We start from the raw sequence: 24,534 nt of genomic DNA on the forward strand, positions 1-24,534 counted from the left end.
CACACACCCAGGCCTGATTCCCCTACACCTGCCTGAGGGCGCCCCCCCACCAGCGCACACACACACACACACACACACAGGTTCCAGGCAGGGCTCAGGCCCACCCAGACGCTGCCCAGGTGCCCATCACAGAGCCTGGGCGGCAGGCAGGCTGTGATGAATTCCCAGGTCTGGGGCAAGAGAAGGCATGCTCTGACTCAGGATGAGGGATGTGAATGTGGCAGCACCACTACCTGGAAGTTTTCTCAGGTCTTGGGGCCAGTGTCTTTGATCTCCTGGAGGAAGAGGGCAGAAGTAAAGCCCCTGGACATTATTGCATTCCCCTTGCTGCCTGTGCCCCCATCCAGAGTGCCCAGCTGCCACACTCCCCTGGGCTGGTCTCCCCAGTCTTCTCTTTCTGCCTTATCCTGCCCTCCTTTCTTCCCCCCACCCCTGTTTCCCGTTATTTTTAGCTTCAGATTTTTAGTGCAAGATCTTCCTCCCCTGCCTCCTCTTCTAGGCCCTGCTTCCATCCTCAACCACCTCCTCCACCCTCCACCCCCACCTCCCACACCACACCCCAGACCTGTCCTTTCCAGCTGATCTTCACCGCGTGTCGCCCTACGCCAGCATCTCTGCCTGCCACCCCAATTCTCTTCCTTAGTTTTCCTCTCCTAATGTATTCTCCTGAGCCTTTTCTCAGCTCCTCCCAGGCCCTTCTGGTCCTTTCTCCTCACCCTGAGACACCCCCTGACTCCTAAGCCCAGTGTCTCCAAGGGTTCTCCTCGCCGTATCCCTTCCTCAGCCACCTCCTCCTAGAGCAAATTCTCTTGCCCCATCTGGCAGACCCTTGGCCTCCTCTTCCTGCTTCTCTGTCAGCTTCCTTACTGTCCCCAGAGGCTTGAAGAGCTACATGGATGGCAGCTCCAGTTCAGAGTCGTGCTCAGCCTCAGCACCCTGCTCCTGGGTCTCCTTCAACCTCTGACGGATCTCATCAGCCTCGGCCCGCTCCTCCTCCTCGTAGAAATCTTTATCCAGGCGCTCGAGGTGTGCTATCTGCACCAGGGCCTCCTGGCGGTAGTCATTCTCATCTGTGCACGGGTTGTCCAACAGCACCAAGGCCCGCAGCTTGGGCAGGTCCCGAAGCTTGGCTAGCTCCCCAAGGTGGGTCACCATGTTGCCCCTGCCAGGTGTGGTCAGGAGGGATTCACACAGGGGAATAATGGGCTTTGGGGGCCCCACTTCCAGGAAGAAGGCCCCTGGGGGAATCTCCTGCTGGGTTCCAGTTTCACTGCCTCTGTGGATTGGCTTGCTCGGCACAGCCATATAGCCTAGCCGAGCCAGGGCGGTCCAACCCTACTCCAGTCCTGCCTCTGACCTTCCAGGGCACCGTGAGGGCCACAGTCTGTTCTGTAACATGCTGGTCATATTTCTCCTTTTGGAGCAACAAAGCTAGGTCACCAACCCTGTCGTGTAGCTGGAGAGAAGGGGGGGAATCCCCCTTGCAGGGTCAAACTTCTTATGTGTCAGTCGTACCTAATCAAAGGTTAGAAAGGACCACCCAGGCCAGTGCAGAAGGAACTGGGATCTGAGCTCATGGAGGTGGGTGCTAGGTTGGTGCTCCCCCCAGGAAGGAGCCTAGAGCTAGGGATGGTCTGGGGCCTCCTGGCCTGAAGAACAAGCTTCATCTAATGTGCTTCATTGTATAGTATGTTTCTTTTCAGGTTCTTGCCTCATGCCTTTGAAATCAGGTTTAATTGTTTCCGCCTTAGCCTCAATGGAGGTGACTAAACCTCACACAGAGTTTCTCACTGAGAGCACTCCATGCACTTTGTGCTGGACTGTCCTGTGCATTTCCCGGGGGTGGGGGGTGGGGGCTTAGCATCTTTGGCCCCAGAGGCATTTCCCAGTCATTGAGAAACTTCTCCCCACCCTTACTTCCAAACAACCCCAGTTAGTAGCCATTGAGGAGCGTCTATTATCTCTGTCTAGACCATTAATAGGAAAAGAGCACCACCACCCCAATCCTACCAGACTAACAAGGAAGAACTAATTAGCAAGAGATTTCTCCAGGAGCCATGGCAGGAATTGGGAGCTCCAAGGTGCAACCATCTCTCCCTACTTGGAGGTTGTCTTTCCATTACCAGCTTTGAGGATTTGGCCATGTTGACTAAGGAGGCAGTTACCTTACATCTTGCTTAAAGAAACAAGCATAAAATCCTCCATCAGACAAGGGTTGCTGAAAGAAAATATCCCCCCCCCCCATCAATCCCCACTGCCTTTCAATCTAGAGATTTTCTTTCAAATACTCTTCTCTCCTCAAATATGAGCACATCTTGCATTTTTATATCAGTAAAGAAGCCATCCCTTACAGGTGGGGCTCAGGAGAAGAGAGGCAGGAAATGGGAAGGGAAATGGGGGTCCAGGAGATGGAGAAGGGCAGAGGAAATTTACATGGAATAGGACCAAGAAAAGAGAATTGGAGCCAGACTGTGAGTCCCTTGAGAACAGGGACCAACTCTGATTCCTCTAGATGTTCCCAAAATACAGCACCAAGCCTGGCACCTAGCACATTCTCAATAACTGTGGATTGAGTGAATAAAGATTCAGGGGCCCCAGGCTATATACAGTAAGGAAAGGAGGGGTAAAGATCAGGATGGAGGTTGAAGGGAGCGTCTAGGAACAGACTAGGATTGGGGGCTTGGGGCCAGGGAAGAACATGGGGTCAGAAGCTGCTCCTGGTCCAGGGTAGGGACAACGTAGGATGTGGAAGGGTGCATACCTCAGGTTGAGATACTGCAGCGATGTCATTTCCTTGGAGAAGCCACTCAGAGTTTCAATCTGGTTGTCTCGAAGATGCAAGGTAGTGAGATTGCTTAGGTGCTCCAAGCCCTCCACCTTCTTCAGCATGTTCTGGGCCTAGCCCCCAGGGTACAGCACATAGATCAGGAGAAGGTAGCAGGGACAGGGAAGAGAAGTCAGAGATGCAGGAAACATAAGAGTGGAGACAGAGGGGTGCAGGAGGGGAGTGGAGGTGGGGAGAGATGGGTGTAGACAGTAAAGAAGTCTAGGAGAAGCTACCAGTCTAGAGAAAGGTCAACAGGAACCCCCTGCTGCTCATCCTACCAAAGCCACCGCTGATTCAGGAGGAGATGATTCAACCCACCCGAGGCCCATAAGCCCCCACTGCTCCACTGAGGAGAAATGGCTTCAGCACCATCCTAGAATGAAGAAGCTCAAGAGCCAAAAAGACTTAACATTCAAGTGGCTTCCTTAGCCTGATATCTGTCCCTCATTTACAGCAAATTATGCTACTACCTGTATCAAAGCAAATTGTCTCTATTCCCATGTATTATGTATTATCAGTCCTGCGAGGTAGGAAGGGCTCAATAAATGATACTAAATGCTCATGATGATGATGAGGTTAGTAGCTGAGCCTACTAGAAGCCAGGCACCCTGGCCCCCCGAGCAGTGCCCTCTTCCCCACACCAACCACCCTCTAACCCAGTGAGCTACCAGGAAGAGGTTCTTCAGCTTAGGAAGGTTGATTCCCAGGGTGCTGTCCAGCTGGTTCCCCCGAAGCTCCAGTGTGTGCAGGCTGATCAGCTTTTGGGGGTCCAGACCGGTCACCCTTCGGATGCGGTTCCCTGAGGAGCAGGAGGGTGGTAAGAGCTCAAAGGCTATTCCAAATGTTCAACAGTAGAGCCTGAATGTCGGGAGTCTCTGCATCATCCTCTCACTCTAATGCGAGGTGGCGATGAGGAGGGACAGCTAGAGACTTGACACCTCTGGGGCCCTGGGAGTCCAAGGGCCAAATGGACATGTCCATCCAAGCCTTTGAGGAGTGAATGAAGAGTGCCCAGCACCCAACATGCTTAACTCCTTCTCCTCCCTCAAATCTTTGCTCAGATGTCAGCTTCTCACTGATGCTTGTCCTAACCAACCTGTTTGAAGTTACCACCTGTGCCTCTACCTAGTCCCTTTATCCTAATCTGTTTTCCACAGCACATATCTCCTCTTCACATCGTACATAAATTTACTTATTTATTATGTCTATTGGTAGCTGTCTGTCTCCCCTGAAGAGAATGTAAGCTACATGAGACTAGGGATTTTGTTTTGTTCAGTGCTACATCTCCATCCAGCACATAGAAATGTCATAATGAATCATAGGGACTGTCTGAATGAATGACTGAATGAATGAATGAATGGAGATTGCTGTGTGGCACAGCCAAAGACCACACTGCCCATTCTGTTGGTCCAAGCTAAGGAGGAGAGAATCTTGTGTAACCTGACCTAAGGACCCACCTTTGAGATCCAGGCTGCCCAGACGAGGGTGAGAGATGCCCTCAGTGTCAGTGATCTGGTTATAGGCAAAACTGGCAATCTGCAGGTAGGGCAGTTCATTCAGGTGGGCGCTCCGCAGATTGTTGCCATCAGCCTTGAGCCAGAGCAGGTGGGTAAGGTAATTGAGTGGGGACAAGTCTGTCAGGTGGTTCTCAGAAACATCCACATAGCGCAGATGGATGTAGGACCGCAACAAGTAGATGTCTGTCAGGTCCCTAGGAGATGGCAAAGGCCAGAGGTAAGGTTAAGAATCCAGCAAGTAGGGGCACCCGGGTGGCTCAGTCAGTTAAGCAGCTGCCTTCGGCTCGGGTCGTGATCCCAGGGTCCTGGGATCGAGCCCCAAGTTGGGCTCCCGGCTCAACAGAGAGCCTGCTTCTCCCTCTCCCTCTGCCTGCCTCTCTGCCTACTTGTGCTCTATCTCTATCTCTCTGTCAAATAAATTAAAAAAAAAAAAAAAAAAAGAACCCAGCAAGGACTGGTAGAGATGCTAAAGCAGAGGGCAATGTGGAGATGGCCTGTAATGGAGAGAAGAATGGGTGACTGATGGGAGTGGTGAGGAAGGGGGAGAGAAGGTAGGTGGGTTCTTCACAGGGAGCAGGGACTTCCGTCTGCGAAGAGCTGAGAACTGACCCTCTGAAGGACAAGAGGAGGAGTCCAGTAGGAATCCCCCTGACAGACCCTCATAGGCTCCAGTTCCCCAGGCCAGCTCTGATGCAGGGAATCACAGGCCTCCTGAAAAGTAAATTCTATCCTTCCCTTCCACTGGCCAAGGTAAGAGAGATCCAAACTCCCCGCGGCAACAGCCAGGCATGAGGGTGAGAGAGGAGATTGGGCCCTACAACCTCAGCCCTCTTCTGGTCCCCCATAAGCGCACCTCTCTTTAACCTCCAGCTTGACATAAGCGTGAGCCAGTCCATTGCCCGTCTTACAGAGCAAAGAAAGTCCTTCCTTCATCATGTCCTCCGTGAGGGGGCTGGGCATCCACTGCAAGAATAAGTGGAGTCAGGCATCCCTTTCCTGCCCAACCCCCTCCCTTAGCCTTAGGACCCCACTGTTTCCACGCTCTCACTTCCTCTGAGTACTCTTCTCCCTCCTTCCTGTAGTTCTCCCACTCCTCTGTCTCCTTCTCATCATCTTCCTTTTCCAGATCATCCTGGTCTGGCTCGAAGTCTTCCAGCTCTTCATCTGACATCTTTCTTCCCTGCTGAAGGCTCTGGAGTGAGAGATCAAGCTCAGTGACCCTCCCAAAAAAGAATGTGTCTTCAGCTCTGGCCAACCCTCAGCTCCCTTGCCTCCATCGACAGGGTACCCTTCCCATCACCCCTGACCTCTTCCCAACCGCGCTTCCCTCCTTAGCCCTGTGAGCATCTCATTTTGACTCCCAGCCTCCACTTCTGACGTCCCACCAAGGACCTCTCTCCCTTCAGGATGCCTTCCCAGGCCTTTCCTGCCCTTCACAGGGGCTCCAACGGTCTTCTAGCAGCTCCGCCTCCCTGCTTCCTGGCCTCCCCTCTCCGCAGGTCTTCCCACCTCCCCCTTCAGCCACGTTCTCCTACCAACCTCCTACACCCCTCCCCTCCCCGCCATCCCTAACCCCTGCTCCACTCATTTCTTTTCCCTTTCCCACCCTGTCTAGTCCCATTTCCCCGTCCCCTCTGGGGCACCAGACTGACGCCGTCTCCAACCCACCCACCCAATCCTTCGCAACGGGGCGCAGACCCTGGTTCTGCTCTACTAAAAATGAGGTTCCGGAGAGGGTCTTGGCCCCGACAGGGAAAGAGTGTTTTGGAGGAGGGGAAAGGCGCAAGGAGGCGTTGTGTACTGCTGTTATGGCAACGAGGGGGCGGGACACTTGGCTGCTTCTGCGGCGCAACCGCTGAGAGGGGGACCGCGAGGAGACCGCGACAAACTGACGCGACAATCCGCCTCGGAGCAAGCGGACCCCTAGTGTCCCCGTAAGGAGGCCAACTTCCCAATCCTATTAAGTAAGTGCGTTAACTGGCCAAAGGCAAAAGGCCGTGGGTGGGGCTTGGAACTCCGCAGTGGGGAGGGGAGATGGGTGGGGCTAGGCGGAAGTCACTCAAAACGTTAAAGGGACCGCACATCCTTAAAGCCAAAGTATTGTGACTTCAAAAGAAACATGCTCTGAAGCTGAAGGAGCATGAGGAGCAAGAAATACCAAGGTATGCGGTCTGGTTTCTACCCCCACCGCAGCCTTGCACTTAGCTGACCTCTGGAAGGTGACTTGGTGGAGTGGAAGGAGCCCAGGCCAATGTATCTTAAGACCTGGGTTGGAGGCTTGGCAGATCTGCAGTGTACTAGCAACTTACCTGAGACTCTACTTTCTCGTCTGTAAAATAGGCTTAGCTACACCAACTGACGGGTTTCGAGTATGTGTGTAATCTATGCTAATACACTGTAAATTGCTAAACCCAGTTTGGAACATTTCCCTTTTCCTCATATCCTGGACTGGTTTGATGCAAACCTTTTAGGGGCTAGTAAGGGAGAAAATCCAACAAGTGCCCACTGAAAATACTCCTCATCCAACCTTGTTATGTAGACAAGAAGACCTGATTGAGCCATACCCAGGCACTCCTGACTTGCGGAAGGAGATGGAAAAGAAGTTAAGATTCAACAAGTATTTCCGGTGAGTTTGTGCCAGATACTGTGTGAGATGCCTTCACAAGTGATTTAATGTTCACACCAGTCCTGTGGGGAGATAGATATTTGAAAGAAGAGGAAATTAAGGCTCAGGGCAGTTAATATTATGACACAATTCCTGCCAGGAGAAAGAGAGATAGTACCAAATCTTATGGGATCTAGTATAAATAAAACAGGCAACAAGGTAAGATACCATGATTAATTATGAAATTGTGTGTTACAGACCTTATATAACATGCAAAGTGATCCGATGGAAGATGTGGCGGGCTGGAAATCAGGACCTGTTACCTCCTGCCCTGTCCAGCTTGGATAATACAGTTACTAGTCAAATCTGGTCGCTTGATGTCATGGAACTAGCAGGGGATGCAGAGGCAGAGATACCAGGTTCAAAACCCACTCTACCGTTTAATCGCAATGTGTTCCTCGGCAGGTTATATAATTTTCCTGAGGTTTAATTTTCACATTTGTGAAATGGGGATAAAGACATCCACTTCCATAAGAATTCTTAGAAGGTTAAAAGAGACAATGTGGGTAAATTGCCTCACACTTAGTTGACCTTCAGTCAGGATCTCCCTGCCCCTCCCCACATCTTGCCTGTTTCCCCGGTTCTGGGATTGCCATGAGGAATAAGAAAGGAAATGTGAAGGTTAGAAATGGGAGGCCAATGACCCGGACTGTATTGTTGGAGTGGGAAAGGAAAATTCCAGGTGGTTTGATGTAACCAGAGGGAAAGGCTGTGATTTTCCTTGGCCCAGAAGAAAGAAGAAGACATATTAGGTGGGAAGAAAAGACATGACAGAAGGATTAGGGAAGTATCATTGAGCCTACTTTTATTAAGGGCTTACTCTGTGCCAGGCTGTAAGTACTGGGCACTCAAGAACAGTAAAACAGTTCCTATCATCTGGAGCCTCACAATCCACTGACAGGATTAAGTAAACGAGTAATTCAATATAATGAGACAGATGTTATACTAATGATACCCGACACTTGCCTAGCTTTTACTGAGTGTCAGGGGATAATTTTATAGTACACGTATCTAGATAATATCATATATTCAGGGCAGAGATTCCAGACAGAGGAAGCACCTTTGGTAAGGTCTGGAGGAGAGAGAGCCCAATCAGTACCTGTGCAAAGAAAATAGATAGTTCGGGGCACCTGGGTGTCTCAGTGGGTTAAGCAGCTGACTCTTGATTTCAACTCAGGTCATGATCTCAGGGTCCTGGGATCGAGCCCCGCATCGGGCTCCGCACTCAGTGTGGAGTTTCCTTGTCCCTCTCCCTCTGCTCCTCCCCCTGCTCTCTCTTTCTCAAATAAATAAATACATAAATAAAATGTTAAAAAGAAAGAAAGAAAGAAAGTAGGTAGTTCTGCTGGATGGAACAGTAGGTGCACTTAGGGGAATGAGGTGGGAGCTGCAAACAGAGCTGATCACACTAAGGAATCTGGACTTTATCCTAAAAACTGGGAGGAACCACTAGAGGTTTTATTTTGTGTTTCGTTGACAAGCACTGAATCTACCCTGTGTAATGATAGCTAGATACTCCATGTCATCTCTGATGACATCCTTCCCTCTAGAATGGTCTAGATAGAATCTCCTGGAATTCTAAAAGTAATATTTAATTAAACTTAAAATGCAATAGAGAAGTGTATATAGAGAAACGTACAAGTTCATGAACTCAGCATCACTCTCATTTATGAGTAAAGATACAGATTTTTGGGAGTGTGGGTGGCCCAGTCAATTAAGCATCTGCCTTTGGCTCAGGTCATGATCCCAGGACCCTGGGATCAACCCCCACATGGGGCTCCCTGCTCAGCGGGGAGCCTGCTTCTCCCTTTCCCGCTCCCCCTGCTTGTGCTCTCTCCCTCACCCTGTCAAATAAATAAAATAAAATAAATTTTAAAAAGATATAGATTTTTATTTTTATTTTTTATATTTTTTATTTTATTTTATTTTTTTAAAGATTTTATCCATTTATTTGACAGAAAGAGAGAGCACAAGCAGGGGGGAGTGGCAGGCGGAGGGACAGGGAAAAGCAGGAAGCCTGATGTGGGACTCGATCCCAGGATCCTGGGACCATGACCTGAGCTGAAGGCAGATGCTTAACGGACTGAGCCACCCAGGCGCCCCAAGGTATAGATTTTTTAAAAACAAAAGTGCCGGGGTACTTCTTCCTCTCCCACTCCCCCCTGCCTGTATTCCCTCTCTCGCAGTGTCTCTCTCTGTCAAATAAATAAATAAAAATCTTTAAAAAAACACACAAAAAAACAAAAATGCTATCAATCATACACACTGCTCACCAATTGGATTATTTTCATTTAATAATATGTCTTGGACATCTTTCATATCACTAAACATAGACCTACCTCTTTCTTTTTGATAGTTGTCTAGCCTTCCATTATATGGCTATATGGTAATTTTTAACTGTTCCCTATTGATGGATATTAACCTTAAAAAATTGTCAACAGTGGGGCACCTGGCTGGCTCAGTCAGTAAAGCATGAGACTCTTGATCTCAGGGTTGTGAGTTCGAGCCCCACATTGGGTGTAGAGTTTACTTTGAAAAAATCGTTTCAAATCGTTTTTCATGTTCCTGCAAAGTCATTAATTTTTTAATTGATTTTTAGGAGCTCTTTATTAAAGATTTGGAGATTAACTGTGGCAAAAACTGCTAGTTGCCTACCTGATATTCAGTCTACCCTTCTTCCTTACTAACGGAACTGTTTTTGAATAGTGTTATTTTATTTTTTTTAAAGATTTTATTTACCTCTGCTCCTGGCAACCACTAATTTACTCCCTGTCTCTATAGATTTGCCTATTTGGCATATTTTATATAAACAAAATCATATAACGCGTGGTCCTTTATGACTACCTTCTTTCACCTTAGCATCATATTTTCTTTTTTTTTAAGATTTTATTTATTTGACAGCAAGAGAGGGAACACAAGCAGGGGGGAGCGGGAGAGGGAGAAGCAGGCTTCCTGCTGAGCAGGGAGCCTGATGTGGGGCTCGATGTGGGGCTCGATCCCAGGACCCCGGGACCATGACCTGAGCTGAAGGCAGACACTTAACAACTGAGCCACCCAGGTGCCCTGCCTTAGCATCATATTTTCAAGGTTCATCTAATTGTAGCATCTATCAGTACTTTGTCCCTTTTGGTTGCTGAGCAATGTTCCATTGTATGGTTTATGCCACATTTTATTTTATTCATCAGTTGATGGATATTTGGGTTGTTTCCATTTTTTGGCTATTACGAGTAATGCTGCTGTGAACATTCATGTACAAATTTTTGTGTGGCCATATGTTTTCATTTCTCTTGCTTACATACCCAATTAATATCAATACAAAAATAATACTCTTAGTATCAAAATACTGAATTCTTGGGGCACCTGGGTGGCTCAGTCGTTAAGCATCTGCCTTTGGCTCAGGTCATGATCCCAGGGTCCTGGGATCGAGCCCCCCATCGGGCTCCCTGCTCCATGGGGAGTCTGCTTCTCCCTCTCCAACTCCCCCTGCTTGTGTTCCCTCTCTTGCTGTGTCTCTCTCTGTCAAATAAATAAATAAAATCTTTAAAAATATATATTGAATTCTGTGCTATAATGAAAGGATTTCAAAGGAGGACATGATCCTTTGCCACATGGAGATTTCATTCTAAAAAATTTACAATATCAACATATTCATTCATTTAGTCGAGTATATATATTGAGCACTTGCTATGTATAAAGCATTTTGCTAAGAGCCTAATAAAACAATATATGCAAATTCTCAGAAGGAAACTATTTTCATTTGAAAAATCTATTACAGGGGCACCTGGCTGTCTCAGTCAGTGGAACATGCGACTCTTGATCTTGGGGTTGTGAATTTGAGCCCCACATTGGGTGTAGAGATTACTTAAAAATAAAAAATCTTTAAAAACTGAAAAAATCGATTACAATTACAACCTGACCTCAGACATTTCAATTTAGTTTATTGGCAAATTTTTCCTTACAAGTGAAATTGTAAGGAGTGGAATTGCTGTATCATATGGTAATTTTATATTTAACCTTTTAAGGAACTGCCACACTGTTTTCCAAAGTGGCTGCACTATTTGACATTTCCACCAGCATTGTTTGAGAGTTCTAATTTCGCCACATCCTGGCCAACAGTTGTTATTATCTGTGTTCTTGATTATAGCCATCCCAGCGGATGTGATGTGGTATTTTGTTGCGGTTTTGATTTTCATTTCTCTGATGGCTAAAGATGTTGAGCATTTTTTATGTGTTTATTAGCCATTTGTGTATCCTCTTTGGAGAACTGTCTATTCCAGCTGTTGGAAGGGGCTACAGTTATCTGAAGGCTTGACTGAGGCTGGAAGCTTTGCCTCCAAGAAGGTTCACTGCTATGACTGCTAGCAGGATAGTTCCTTGCCATATGGGCTTTTCTATAGGGCCACCTGAGTGTCTTCACAATATGGCAGCTGGCTTCCCCGACAGCAAGCAATCCAAGAAAGATACCAAGAGGGAGCCACTGTGCCTTTTAGAACTTAGTCTCCAAAGTCATGTGCTCCTTCCACTTTATTCTATTCTTTAGGAGCTAGATGTTAAATCCGGCCCCCACACTCAGATGGAGGGGAACTAGGTTTCACCTTTTGAATGGAGAATTTGTGGGCATATTTTAAAACTTTACACAGTGTTTTGTCTTTTTTACATGCTGAAAATCTTTTCCTAATTGTCCTTATACTTGGTTTATAGTGCTGCCTTACAGAAATTTGATATTTGTATGTACTCTTTACTGTCCATCTCTTCAATAAGGCTTCTGAATTGTGTGTCTGGTTTAGGAAACCCTTTCTCACCCCCCAGGTTATGAAAATATTCTCTTGTATATTCTTCTGGCATTTATATTTTTTAAAGATTTTTGTTTAATTATTTGAGAGAGAGAGCTAGCAAGAGAGAGCAGGAGCAGGGGGTGGGGAGAGGGAAAAACAGGGTCCCTGCTGAGCAGGGAGCCCAGTGCAGGGTGGTATTTACATTTTTTGAAGTCTTTAATTCATCTGTAATAATTTTTTTAATGTTTTATTTATTTATTCATGAGATTCAGAGAGAGAGAGGGAGGCAGAGGCAGAGGGAGAAGCAGGCTCCCTGCCTAGCAGGGAGCCCGATGCGGGACTCCATCCCAGGACCCTGGGATCATGACCTGAGCCGAAGGCAGATGCTTAACCATCTGAGCCACCCAGGCGCCCCATCTGTAATAATTTCTGTGTAGAATGTAAGGTAGGGATATAACATTTTGCCAAAAGGGCAGCCAATTTTCTCAGCATCAGTCGTTGATTAATCCCATCTTTCCCTACTGATTTGGAATGCCATCTTTATCATATATCTATGTTATATATGATATATATGTTATATATATATTGTTTCTGGACTATACATATTTTCCATTAATATATATCATATGATATATATATCACTATTTCAGCTCACACTGTCATAACTATTGATTTTTCTCTATATGTCACATATCCTGCTACCTTATGAGTTCTAATAATACAACAGTCTGTCTATTGAACAGAGAGAAGTGGAGGAATTCAATGAATTTGAAGATAGTAAGTTCTTAAAACAGAAAATACAGATTTTATATATATATACATATATGTATATATATGAGCTATATGTAGTTTATCATACACCATACACTATATATATATACATATATATGTATACATATACATATATATGTTTCCCATTTTTCAGATTCAAATTACACTCTAGAGACTAAGTAACCCATATAGTTGTGATGTGTGCTACCAAATGTTTAACAACAGGCACTCCAGGGAGAACAAAAAGCCCTCATTTTTACCATTTGCTGATTTCTCTGGTATAAATACTCCCGCCATGACTGATTTCAAGAGGTAAATAACTTCAAGAGCATAGATAATAGTAAAATTGTTAGAGGCTGAATCTGCCCCCCTCCCATCCATATTTTGAAGCTTTAACTCCCAGTACCTCAGAATGTGACTGTATTTGGAAATAGGCCCTTTAAAGTGATGATTAAGTTAAAATGAGGCCATTAGGGTGGGCCCAAATCCAGTCTGACTGGTGTCAGTTTGAGAAGAGGAAATTCGGACACAGGAGTGCAGTGCACAGAGAGAAAAGACTATGAGGACACAATGAGAAGGCAGTCATCTGCAGGAAAGGCCTCCGAAGAAACCAAACCTACTGACACCTTGCTCTTGGACTTCTTGCCTCCAGAACTGTGAGAAAATGAATTTCTGTTGTTAAAATACCCAGTGTTTTGTTATGGCAGTCCTCAGCAAGCTAATTTAAAAATAGAGTAAAAATAATTAGAAAGTGATGACTTGTATTTTTTATTTTTAAAAATTATAATTTATTTAGGGGTGCCTGGCTGGCTCAGTCGGTAGAGTGTGCGACTCTTGATGTCGGGGTTGTGGATTCGAGCCTTATGTTGGGTGTGGAGATTACTTAAAAAATAAAATCTTAGGGGCGCTTGGGTGGCTCAGTCGTTAAGCGTCTGCCTTCGGCTCAGGTCATGATCCCAGGGTCCTGGGATCGAGCCCCGCATCAGGCTCCCTGCTCAGCGGGAAGCCTGCTTCTCCCTCTCCCACTCCCCCTGCTTGTGTTCCCTCTCTCGCTGTCTCTCTCTCTGTCAAATAAATAAACAAAATCTTTAAAAAAATAAATAAAATAAAATCTTAAAGAAAGAAAATAAAATTTATTTAAATTATGTCTAAGCAATTAAAAAAAAATGGCTGCCTTTAACAACTGGCTTACAGAATTCATGAAAAATTATCCGCTCTCACAAGCCCGTGCACCCCAGCTTCAGCATATACCCAGTGCTTGTTCTGCTGAATTCCAAATTTCTATTTTCAACCAAGAACTCTTTCTCAGTGCCAGGCTCATACAGCTAACCTCCTACTTCTCCATTTATGTGACTCACAGACATCTCAAACTTAACATATCCAAAAACAAGTCCTGTATCTTTTCCCCTAACTCTGCTTTTCTTTAGTGCTCCCTATATCACCATTTGGATGTTCACACCAGAAACCTTGGGGTCATCCTTGTCATTTTTTTCTCCCTCAATGACACTTTTCCCCACTGGCCTCCCAAGGAGGAGTGTGACCCATCCACTTCTCTCCATCTCTTATGACACCTCTCTTTCACTATTGGCCCCGAGCCACACTTGGACCAGATAGCCCTCTTTTCAAAAGTCTTCCCACCATGAAGCCCCTTCCTTCTTCGGGGGATCTCACTCTTCTGTGTGGAAGCCCTGCTCATCATCCCGGCCTCAGTTAAATGTGACTTCCTCAGAACGGCCTTTCCTGATCTGGAATTTAAATTAGGATCCCCTCTTACAGTTCCCTGCCTTTCTCTGATAGCAGTAAACACAGTCTGTCTTTGTATAAGAATTTGTGGATCCTCGGGTGTGCTCCCTTCTAGATGTTATCAAGGACTCCTATGTTGGCTTCTTCTAGCTCCGACAGACCTTGAGTCTCACGCCGCTTCCTACAGCCTGGCACAGTGCATGCCACATAGTAAATGCTTAACAAAAACTGAATGAACTTCAAATGTGCTTTTAAAAAGTAATCAGGGACACTCTCCCCTCGGTTTGGATGTGCCCATCTAGATAGAACGTCCTTCCCTCCTCCCTGCACTTTGAGAATCACTAAGGAGGAAGGAACCGAGGATAAGCCAGGGAGATACCTCATTAGGATTCACTAGAAGGAGTGGAGGCCCTGAAGGAAATAAAGGTGGACAGAAAAACTGGAAAAACTCGAGTCCGTATTTTTAAAAATTAGCAAGGATAAACAAAAGCGTATTAGATTTGGCAAGCAAGACATTTGATGACTAATGTAGGTGAGGTTTGCAGAGCTAAAGGGGTTGTGGTTATTATAATAGGTGTGTGCGCTCCTTTATACTAGTTCCTGACATAACAGGGGTGTCTCCTACTTCCGGCCTCCCTCCTCCAAGGCGAACAAAAAGATTCTCTTCCTGTAGAGGGTCCCTAGACCTCCACCCTGATAGCGGAAGAAAACAGATGGGGAAGCAAGGAAAACTTTTTGAGGCACGGACGAAGGGGACCCTTTACATGTTAAGAAACTGGGGATGTAAGCCTGGATTCGGAAATTGGCAGAAGCACTAGTCCCTTCCACTCCCTTCTAGAGCCCTAGACCAGAACCGCCCCTCGGCAACCGGGTTAAGAGGCCCTCGCCTCCAAGCACGTCTTTCAGCTTCGGACCCTCGCTTCCGCCCTGGGGCCTTTGTTCCGGCGCAGAACGTTCCAGACGCGCCGGAAGGCGGTTGGCGGGGGCGAGAGCTGCCGTGCAGGGGTGGGCCCTAGCTTGAGAGCTCCTGCCTCGGAGGTGGCCAGCGGATGGGACCGGCTGCGAGCAGCCCTCGGCCACGGCTGCGGCCGCTGGCGGGCGCGCGAGGCCCGGCTCAGGCCGCCCGGCTCCCCCCGCTACCCCCGCTCACGTGAGCGTGCACGTGACCGCGGCGCGGCCGGGTGTCCGCGTCCCCGCCCGCCGCGGGCTCTGCCGGGGTGACGAAACGAGCCCCCGGGGCGGCTGCGCGGGGCGGGGCGTGTCGCCCAGGCGGGCCGAGTTTCTGCGGTCGCCATTTCGTCGCCGCCCTTGTGTTTTGCGAGTGGGTTCTCATTTTTTTTTTTAAAGATTTTATTTATTTGTTTGCTAGAGAAACAGCAAGAGAGGGAACACAAGCAGGGGGAGTGGGAGAGGGGGAAGCAGGCCTCCCGCAGAGCAGGGAGCCCGATGTGGGGCTCGATCCCAGGACCGCGGGATCATGACCTGAGCCACAGGCAGTCGCTTAACGACTGAGCCACCCAGGCGCCCCTGGCCTCTCGTTTTTAAGTCCTGATTTTGCCCTTTACCAGCTCTGTAGTCTTGGGCGGCCGCGGTTTATGAATCTGTAAAAATTGGGATATCTTGGTCTGGAGGACTTAATGAGATACAGTGGGAGTTTCGTCGTAGACGCCCTTAACGTGAACTTGTTAAATAGGGCAGAAGGTTGCCAGCCACCATTCCGTGCGAGTGTCAGACGGGAGACTAGAGCATGTCCTCTTTGGCTTCAGTTCTCGGCCTCTCAGTGCCTTGTATCTTAACGAGGCTGACTGCGATTCTAATACTGTGTTTTTAAAACTAGGTTCTAGAGTTTCCAGATGCCTCTTGTGTAACACGACCCATGTGAAGGCAATCCACCCATTTTATCAAGGGGTGGTATGTCCGCCTCCAACGTGGCACATAAATAGGACCTCAAGAAATCCACAGGTGCAGGGCGCCTGGGTGGCTCAGTCGGCTAAGCGTCTCCCAGGGTCCTGGGATGGAGCCCACGGGACTTCCTGCTCAGTGGAGAGCCTGCTTCTCTCTCTCCCTCTGCTGCTCCCCCTGCTTGTGCTCGCTCTGTCGCGCGCGCGCCCTGTCAAATAAATTAAAATCTTTAAAAAAAGAAAAAAAATCCACAGGTGCAGTCAAGATTCAAAAAACTTGGGAAGCCGGGTCATCAATTTCTCCGATAACTGCTATAGTGGCAGCAAAGTACATGTCATAAACCTTCAATGAAGACCGAAAGAGCACTAAAACTTACTCCTGGAAGAGAGGGACCAGGTATGTGAGCCTAACAATGGCAGTACATGGCGAAAAAAGAAAAACTCTAGGTCTCAAGTCAGAGTTCGAGCCTCCTGCTAGAGAAGACAGCTTCAGATGGAAGGATTTCAAAACCAGCCAAGGATGGCATAACGTTTAGAAACCACTTCAGCTTTTAAAATGTGCAAACCATTGGTGGGCCTGTATCTGTGGAGAACAGGGAGTTAAACCCACCCAGAGCTACTAAAAACAATTATCGACCAAATGGCTATTTTCTAGAATATGATGAGGCTGGTATCTTGGGGGGGGGGGGAAGAATGCCGAACTGCTTTTATGTTTCCAAACTAGAAACGCAAGGCCCTGGATTGAAAACAATTAATGAGCTTGTGATCACTTCTCTTCTCCTCTTCCATGGTGGCAGTGTAGCTCTGTATTTAATAAAGCCAGACAAGTTCTACGGGGATACAAATGCCAGTGTCCCCAAAAACAAAAACAAAAAATCTGCTTTTACTGCAGCAATTAAATGCAAAGTGCTAGGTGAATACAGCACTTTCCACGATTGGGATTTATAGTTCTACATTCTAGAAGTCAAGTAGGACCTCACAGAGAAAGGCCTTGGCTTTAGTGTGGATCACAGACTGCAATACCATCTGAAGTACCACACTCTTTAGGAATGTGCTCCTAAAGACATCCAAGGCTACCTCTCCCCAACATCACCCCTGTCCTTCACTTTGCTGACCTAAGCAGTATTTGCTGTTTCAAAGCCACATACAGGAGGCTGAGTGAGATTCCTCCCTGACTCCCAGAGCCATGAGTGCTGACCCTAATCTAAATGTGGTAATGAGTTGGAAGAGTCGGACATTGTTCAGTATTGCCAGTTACATCACTTATAGTGAATAGTTATGGCAACAATCAAGCTTAAAACAGTCCATGCATATGGAGAAGAATGTGTTTAGGATTTTAAGGGTTTTTTGTGAACAAAGAAGTGAAACACATTTGTTCAAGTGGCCTAGCAAGTGGATCGTGTTGGCTTTGTGGAAGAAATTGAAGAACTTCTTGAGAGCCACAGAGAAACACTAATAAAGATGAGGAACTGATAAAATCATCCCAGAATACAAAGATATGAGAAACTGGAAGGGAAGACCAGATTACATCTTCATAAATATGTTAACATTTCTGCAAAAGTGCTGAAATAACCTGATTTAATTCCTTTTTTTTTTTTAAGTAGGCTCCACACCCAACATGGAGCTGGGGTTGAACTCACAACCCTGAGATCAAGATGTGAGCTGAGGGGCGCCTGGGTTTCAGTTGGTTAAGCGTCTGCCTTCAGCTAAGGTCATGATCTCAGGATCCGGGGATCAAGCCCCATGTTGGGCTCTCTGCTCAGCGGGGAGTTTGCTTCTCCCTCTGTACTCTCCCCTCCCCCCGGCCAATAAATTAAAAAAAAAAAAGACCTGAGCTGAAATCAAGAGTTGGATGCTTAAGTGACCGAGCCACCCAGGCACCCCTGAGTGACTTAATTTGTGAATACAATCTCTCCGTGGAGAGAAACCAGAAAATTAAATGTGGTTCACACTGTATCTTTATAACTCAGCAATTCTCCATATAAGTATGCACCCAACAAAAATGCGTGCCTAGGTCTGCTAAAAGACTTGTATAATACTGTATGTACATAGTAGCTTTCTCTATAACAGCTAACAAACGAAAACAACTCAAATGGCCATCAACAGTGGAATAAATTGTGGTATGTCCATACAATGGAGTAATGTAAAACAATGAAAATAATGAGCTACCATTTCATGCAACAAGATAGATGACTCACAGTCCTAATGCTGAGAAAAATAAGTCAGGCACAAAAGAATATATGCTGTATGGTATCCTATGAAATTGAACAGGCAAAGCTAATCTATACTGACAGAGGTCAAATAGGAGTTCCCTTTAAGGATGTAGTGTCAGGGAAAGGGCAAGAAGGATCCTCTGGGGATGCTAGAAATGTTCTGGATCTTTTTGGTGACGATCACACAGCATACGTAAATATTCATTGAACAATCTAAGATGAATTTACTGTATAGTGGCTACATCTCAAAAAGTAGTAAGATAAAACTACTTGTAGCATTATGTAACATTTGAGCAAGTATCAACAAATGTTTGAGCAGTTCAAGATTTAGTGGTAACAACTGGTGAATACCATGTTTTAAACAACCAGCAGCTGGGCAGGTGCACTTCTCAATCTTGAACTAGAGTTGGCCATGGCTGAGGCTTGCTCTTTGTCCCCTAGGCCTTCACCCACTCGGTTATCATACAGCTCCTGCACTAATATTCATCATAGGCCACTATCTACAGTCATGATGTCATTTTTGTTGTCACACTGGCAAGAATGTCCAGGTTGGGGGGTGCGTGGGTGGCTCAGTTGTTTAAGCGACTGCCTTCGGCTCAGGTCATGATCCTGGAGTGCCAGGATTGAGTCCCACATCGGGCTCCCTGCTCGGTGGGGAGTCTGCTTCTCCCTCTGCTTCTCCCTCCTCCCTCTCATGCTCTCTCTCTAATAAATAAAAAATAAATTAAAAAAAAAAAGAATATCCAGGTTGGGTGGATGACAGGTTTTAAGGCTTACATCTTTCTTTTTGTTATGTTTTCTTCTTTGTCTTCAATTAAAATTATGAAATTTTATTCACACATCATTGAATGATACTGCTGCATATTGTAATTTACACAAAACATATGCTGTATCTAATAGATAGTGTCAGTAAAGGATTTTCAAGGGTAATTTTGACTATGAGCATGGTTGTCACCTTCTCTCTCCCAACTCTCTATTGTCCCAAAATGTAAAGCTCGTAGCATAGTGTCTGCCATACAGAAACTGCCAGTTCAGCCCCTTCAGCCTAGACTCCCACCTCCCACAACCCACATGTGCTCTCCCACCAAAGTTGCCAATGACCAAAAAAATCTTAAGTAGTCAAACTTGTATTTTCTGCTCACTGTGTCCTCCTTAACTTCTTATTCTACACGCTCTCTCTGATTCTCATAGTTCAGCTTCTGACTAAAGAATGTCACACTTCCCAAATTTTTATCTCCAGCCCAGGCCTCTTACTACCCCCCCAGACCTGCAATTTTCATGTGTGTTCTCAATGATTTCATCAGGTTGTTGCTCAGGCACCTCAAAAACATGTCCTAAAGTGAATTCACCATCCCTCCCCCACTCCCCTGCCCCTTTCCAGTGGCTTGTCTTTCTGTCACCTCCATCGTCATTAACAGTAGCACCTTCCAACAGTTTTCCAGGCTAAACCTCCTTTTCTGTCACCTCAGCCTCTAATCAGTCACCATATCTTGCAGTTTCATCAGCGTTTCTTGAATTTTTTTCTTCCTTATTTCAGGCTCTTGACACTGGTCACTCGGGCTGCTGTAATAAGTCTCTTTGCTTCTAGTCCTATTCCCCTTGAAACCTCCTTGATGTTGTTGTGCCAGGATGGTATTTCCAATTTTCTTTTTTTTAAAATAATCTCTACACCCAACGTGGATCTCTAACTCATGATTCCCAGATCAAGTGTCGCATGCTCTACCGACTGAGCCAGCCAGGTACCCCCAGGGTGGTTTTTCTGAAATGAGTATCTGACCATGTTTCTCTCCTGTTTCCTTCGTATGTTGTCTCCCCATTACTGGCCTGTCCTACAGGAGAACATCTGCATTCCTTAACTTGGCCAACAAGGCCACTGTCATCTAGCACTCACTTCTCTAGGCTTGTCTCTCATGCTTCCTTTCTAGCTGCAGGAACCCTGAAGTCTTCAAACTTCCCCAAACCCATCTCCTGCTTCTGCCTTTTTTCATGCTGACTCCACCGTCTGGAATGTTTTCTTCATGTAGCAACCCTAACCCAACCCCCATCCTGCAGAACTACCTCACAGGCCAATTCCTAGTCATTCTTTAAGATTCAGCCCAGTGTTACCTCCTCCAGGACACCTGCCTAACTGCTTGATCCCTGGTTAGGAGTCCCATCCTTTTGACTCCCATAAGACTTTATCTCTCCATAATTTCGTCTACTACATGATAAACTGTTTTATAAATGTCCTCGTAACCTCCTTGGGGATTCACTGTTGTATCATCCGTGGTTAGCACAAATGATTAAATTTGAACCCAAAACTGCTCTGAGTTCACGTGTATATAACCTCACTGAATCCTCACTATATCCTATGCAGTATGTCCCAACAGTATCTCCATTTTAAAGAGGAAGAAACAGGTATTGGGGAAGTTAAGTAATTTGCTCAAGGTCACACGCATACTGGCCTTCAGGTATTCACACCCAGTTAGCCTGGCTCCACATTTGACATCCTTCATCACTATATTACATTGCCTTTCTATAGAATGGACACCTAGTAAATGTTAACAATAATAGTTATGCTTAGTGATTGTATAATAGGTACCAGACTCTGTGCTAAGTGCTTTACCTAGATTATTTCAATTCCACAACAATCCTATGAGTTAAGTACCATCATTATTCCCATTTTACATAAAAGAAAATGGGTTTGGGGCGCCTGAGTGGCTCAGTGGGTTGAGCGTCTGACTCTTGATTTGGGCTCAGGTCATCATCTCAGGGTCCTAGGTTGGAGCCCCCAGTCCGGGGGCAGTGTCTGTGCTCAGCAGGGTTGAGGTTCTCTCCCTCACCCTCTGCCCCTCTCCCCGTCTCTCTCTAAAATAAATAAATAACTCTTAAAAAAAAAGAGAGAAAACAGGTTTAGAGAAGTTTGTCGAACCCTCCCCCAAGGTCATAGAGCTTCACTCACAACCAAAGTCTTAACCACTGTACTCCACCATATGAGACCAACGGCTCGGGAATGGACTGACATCCAGGATGAAGACTAGCACAGCATGGAGCCTCAGGACACCTACCTCCAAAAACAGAGTTCAGAACCTCAGGCATAGAACAGACCCACTCACAAGTGGGTCAGAAAGAGACCAGTCCAGAAACAGTCGCCCAGAATCAAAGGGACATAGAGATAGATTTCAGCACAGTGGAAGCCCCTCCTTGACCCCATGACCTTCGTCTCTAGGAGCTCAGGGGTTGGTTGCCCAAGCAGCTCAAAGGTCTTGACGATGGAGAACACACTTCCTGGGATCCCAAAGAGGTGATACTACCAAAGAGTTCATTCTGAGCCTCAACAGCCCGGTGCAGACTCCGTGGCCGTCAAGAAGGGTTAACCAGCCGGGAGGGCCCCCACGCGGGGCTGAGACCTCGAGTCGGGGGCCACAGGTTAACCGTCCGGGAATGGGCTCTAGGGGGGCGGGTCTTCGGGGCGGGGCGTGCCCTCCACAGCAGCGATCGGACTGGGGTGTTAACCGCCCGCGAGGAGCCCCCCGTGGGGGCGTGGCCACGGGGCGGGGCGCGACCTAGGGCGGCGACGAGAGGGTTAACCGCCCCGGCGGGCCCCCGTGGGGGCGGGGCCCGGGGCGGGGCGAGACCGGGGGAGGTGCTGGAGGCGGAAGCTGCCGGCAGTCTGCGCCCGGCGCGGCTCGGCTACCCTCGGCTGAGCTCCTGCTGAGGGCCGGTGACCTCCGGGCCTGGGAAGCCAAGCGAGGTTCGGGAGCGGTGACGGGGCACGGGGTGGGGAAAGAGGATGGCCCTGGAGAGGTCCAAAGGGGGCGAACTCGTGAGAGTCTCGGGAGACCGGGACAGATGGGCGAGGGCAAGGTGATGGGCCTAAGAGCTTTCGGGGAGCCAAGAGGGAGGGGAGGGGAGAAGTGGTGGGCAAACATGCGTGAAAGGATGGGGGCGCCTGGGCGAGGACCCGCCGCCAGGATCCCGCACTTGAAACCCTCTTTTCTCCCAACTCCTCTCTAGGTCAATCCCGAGCCGGAGCTCAACTTTGAGAAGAGAGGCGCCCCAGCAAGACTCGGGGATTCCTTCAGCTCCTCACCTCCATGGGCCAGACGGCCCTGGCAGGGGGCAGCAGCAGCACCCCCACCCCACAGACCCTGTACCCTGACCTCTCTTGTCCCGAGGGCTTGGAGGAGCTACTGTCTGCTCCCCGTCCTGATCTGGGAGCCCAACAGCGGCACGGCTGGAACCCCAAGGACTGCTCAGAGAACATCGAGGTCAAGGAAGGGGGGTTATGCTTTGAGCGGCGGCCCGTGGCCCAGAGCACTGACGGGGCCCGGGGTAAGAAAGGCTACTCGAGGGGCCTGCACGCCTGGGAGATCAGCTGGCCCCGGGAACAGAGGGGGACCCACGCTGTGGTGGGCGTGGCCACGGCCCTCGCCCCGCTGCAGGCTGACCACTATGCGGCGCTGCTGGGCAGCAACAGCGAGTCGTGGGGCTGGGACATTGGGCGGGGGAAGCTGTATCATCAGAGCAAGGGGCCCGGGGCCCCCCAGTATCCAGCCAGACCTCATGGTGAGCAGCTGGAGGTGCCGGAGAGGCTGCTGGTGGTTCTGGACATGGAGGAGGGAACTCTAGGCTACGCTATTGGGGGCACCTACCTGGGGCCAGCCTTCCGCGGACTGAAGGGCAGGACCCTGTATCCGGCAGTAAGCGCTGTCTGGGGCCAGTGCCAGGTCCGCATCAGCTACCTGGGCGGAAGGAGAGGTGAGCCGTGGGGCAGGTGTGGGGAGAGTGTTCTGTTACTGGTGGCTGTGGTTTGGGATAGAAGCTCGCTCGACACCTTATAAGAGCAGAGGGAATGGGCCTTCAGGTCACCTGCCTCCTACTTCTATTCAGTGCGGGGAACGGCGAAAGGGCTTCACAGCTGTTACTTAACTATCTTCCCAGCAGCAGTAGAGACGAGAGTGAGGCTCGGAAAAAGCCATTTGCTACTTAGAGGGAGGCACTCCAGGGATGAGGGCTTTTACAGCAGGTATCAGCTCCTGGAGCAAGAGATGGCACAGGGTTAAATGGGTACTGGGCGAGGTGTAGGAAGAGGATGGGCAGTGCCAAGCACCCAGGGTGTGGACCAGATCCCCTGGGCTCTGACCTGTCTGTGCTACTTCCGTCCTTGGACCCCAGGAAGGGGCCTTTGAGGCCCTGCGCATCTGGAAGGAGAGCAGGCAAGGAGGCAGGGCCTTCGGGTGGGGCCTCTTCTAGAAAGGATGGGGCCAGGGCTCGGGACTGATGGAACTTCACTGTGCCCTGCAGTTGCAGTCTTCAGCAGAGGGTGGGTACCTCTCCTTCCCTCCTCCGTGGTGAGCTATTTGAATGAGGAGCACCATCATTCCTTTCACCTCATCAGCCCCCAGCTCCAAGGCTCTATGGAATCAAAGCCTGGACTAGCTCTGCCACAGTCCAAGCTTCCTTGGCCTGTTGCTTAGTGGGGAGCCTTAGCTAGAGCTTCACCCCCAGCGGACTGGGGATGTGTGCAATCTGTGACGCCTCCCACTGCAAGAACAGATGCAGAGCTTCAGGGTGCCTTAGATCTCCCCCTCAACCAAGACTCAGAGCAGGAAAGCAGAAGGGAACTCGGGCAGGACCCTGTAGTGTGAGGAGGTCTGGCTGGTGGCTGCACCCCAACTTACCTTCCCCTCCTTCTCTCCCCCCCAGCGGAGCCACACTCCCTTCTGCACCTGAGCCGCCTGTGTGTGCGCCACGCCCTGGGGGATACCCGGCTTGGCCAGGTGTCTGCTCTCCCCTTGCCCCCCGCCATGAAGCGTTACCTGCTCTACCAGTGACTCCTGTGAAGGCAGATGGCGCTGGGGCCTCAAGGCCACCGCTCCCCTGGGGGCTGGGGAGGAGCCACCGCCAGCCTGGACCAGCTGCTTAAAGCCAGTGAGGCTGGGCCCCTACCCCAACCCAGGCTCTGGGGATCCAACAGCCCCCGAACCGCCCAGAGCGGGGGGCAGGAGGGAGCCCCTATTCGAGGCTATGGCCGCCTGGTACGCAAGACATTTTTTCAAGTAAAAACAATGAGATGTGCTATTGTAGAAACCTGTTTGTGCTATTTTTCTGTACAAGTGTCCTGGGGCTGCCTCAAAAAG

The 24,534-nt window shown here is 48.4% G+C and overlaps 3 protein-coding genes across 3 annotated transcripts in view; 1 reads left to right on the forward strand and 2 right to left on the reverse strand.

The window, feature by feature from the left end:
* ENO2 (enolase 2) overlaps window positions 1-971 on the reverse strand; it is an 8,894-nt gene extending 7,923 nt beyond the window's left edge. Inside the window, exon 1 of the mRNA XM_044914942.1 lies at window positions 959-971. The gene's annotated coding sequence lies outside the window, so the exon portion shown is untranslated. The remainder of the gene's footprint in view (window positions 1-958) is intronic.
* On the reverse strand, window positions 889-5,515 carry LRRC23 (leucine rich repeat containing 23). The gene is made up of 6 exons (XM_021690422.1): window positions 5,393-5,515; window positions 5,198-5,307; window positions 4,285-4,538; window positions 3,496-3,626; window positions 2,762-2,898; window positions 889-1,162 (listed from the first exon to the last, which is right to left on the reverse strand). Exons 1-6 carry the CDS (start codon window positions 5,513-5,515, stop codon window positions 889-891), a joined length of 1,029 nt encoding a protein of 342 aa, XP_021546097.1.
* A 16,556-nt stretch (window positions 5,516-22,071) lies between these two features.
* SPSB2 (splA/ryanodine receptor domain and SOCS box containing 2) lies at window positions 22,072-24,478 on the forward strand. Its single transcript, XM_021690786.2, has 3 exons — window positions 22,072-22,145; window positions 22,409-23,152; window positions 24,101-24,478. Exons 2-3 carry the CDS (start codon window positions 22,489-22,491, stop codon window positions 24,226-24,228), a joined length of 792 nt encoding a protein of 263 aa, XP_021546461.1. The 5' UTR covers window positions 22,072-22,145; window positions 22,409-22,488; the 3' UTR covers window positions 24,229-24,478.
* The last annotated feature ends 56 nt before the right edge of the window (window positions 24,479-24,534 follow it).

This window comes from Neomonachus schauinslandi, chromosome 5 (genome assembly GCF_002201575.2).
Source record: "Neomonachus schauinslandi chromosome 5, ASM220157v2, whole genome shotgun sequence".
NCBI classification, from domain to species: domain Eukaryota; kingdom Metazoa; phylum Chordata; class Mammalia; order Carnivora; family Phocidae; genus Neomonachus; species Neomonachus schauinslandi.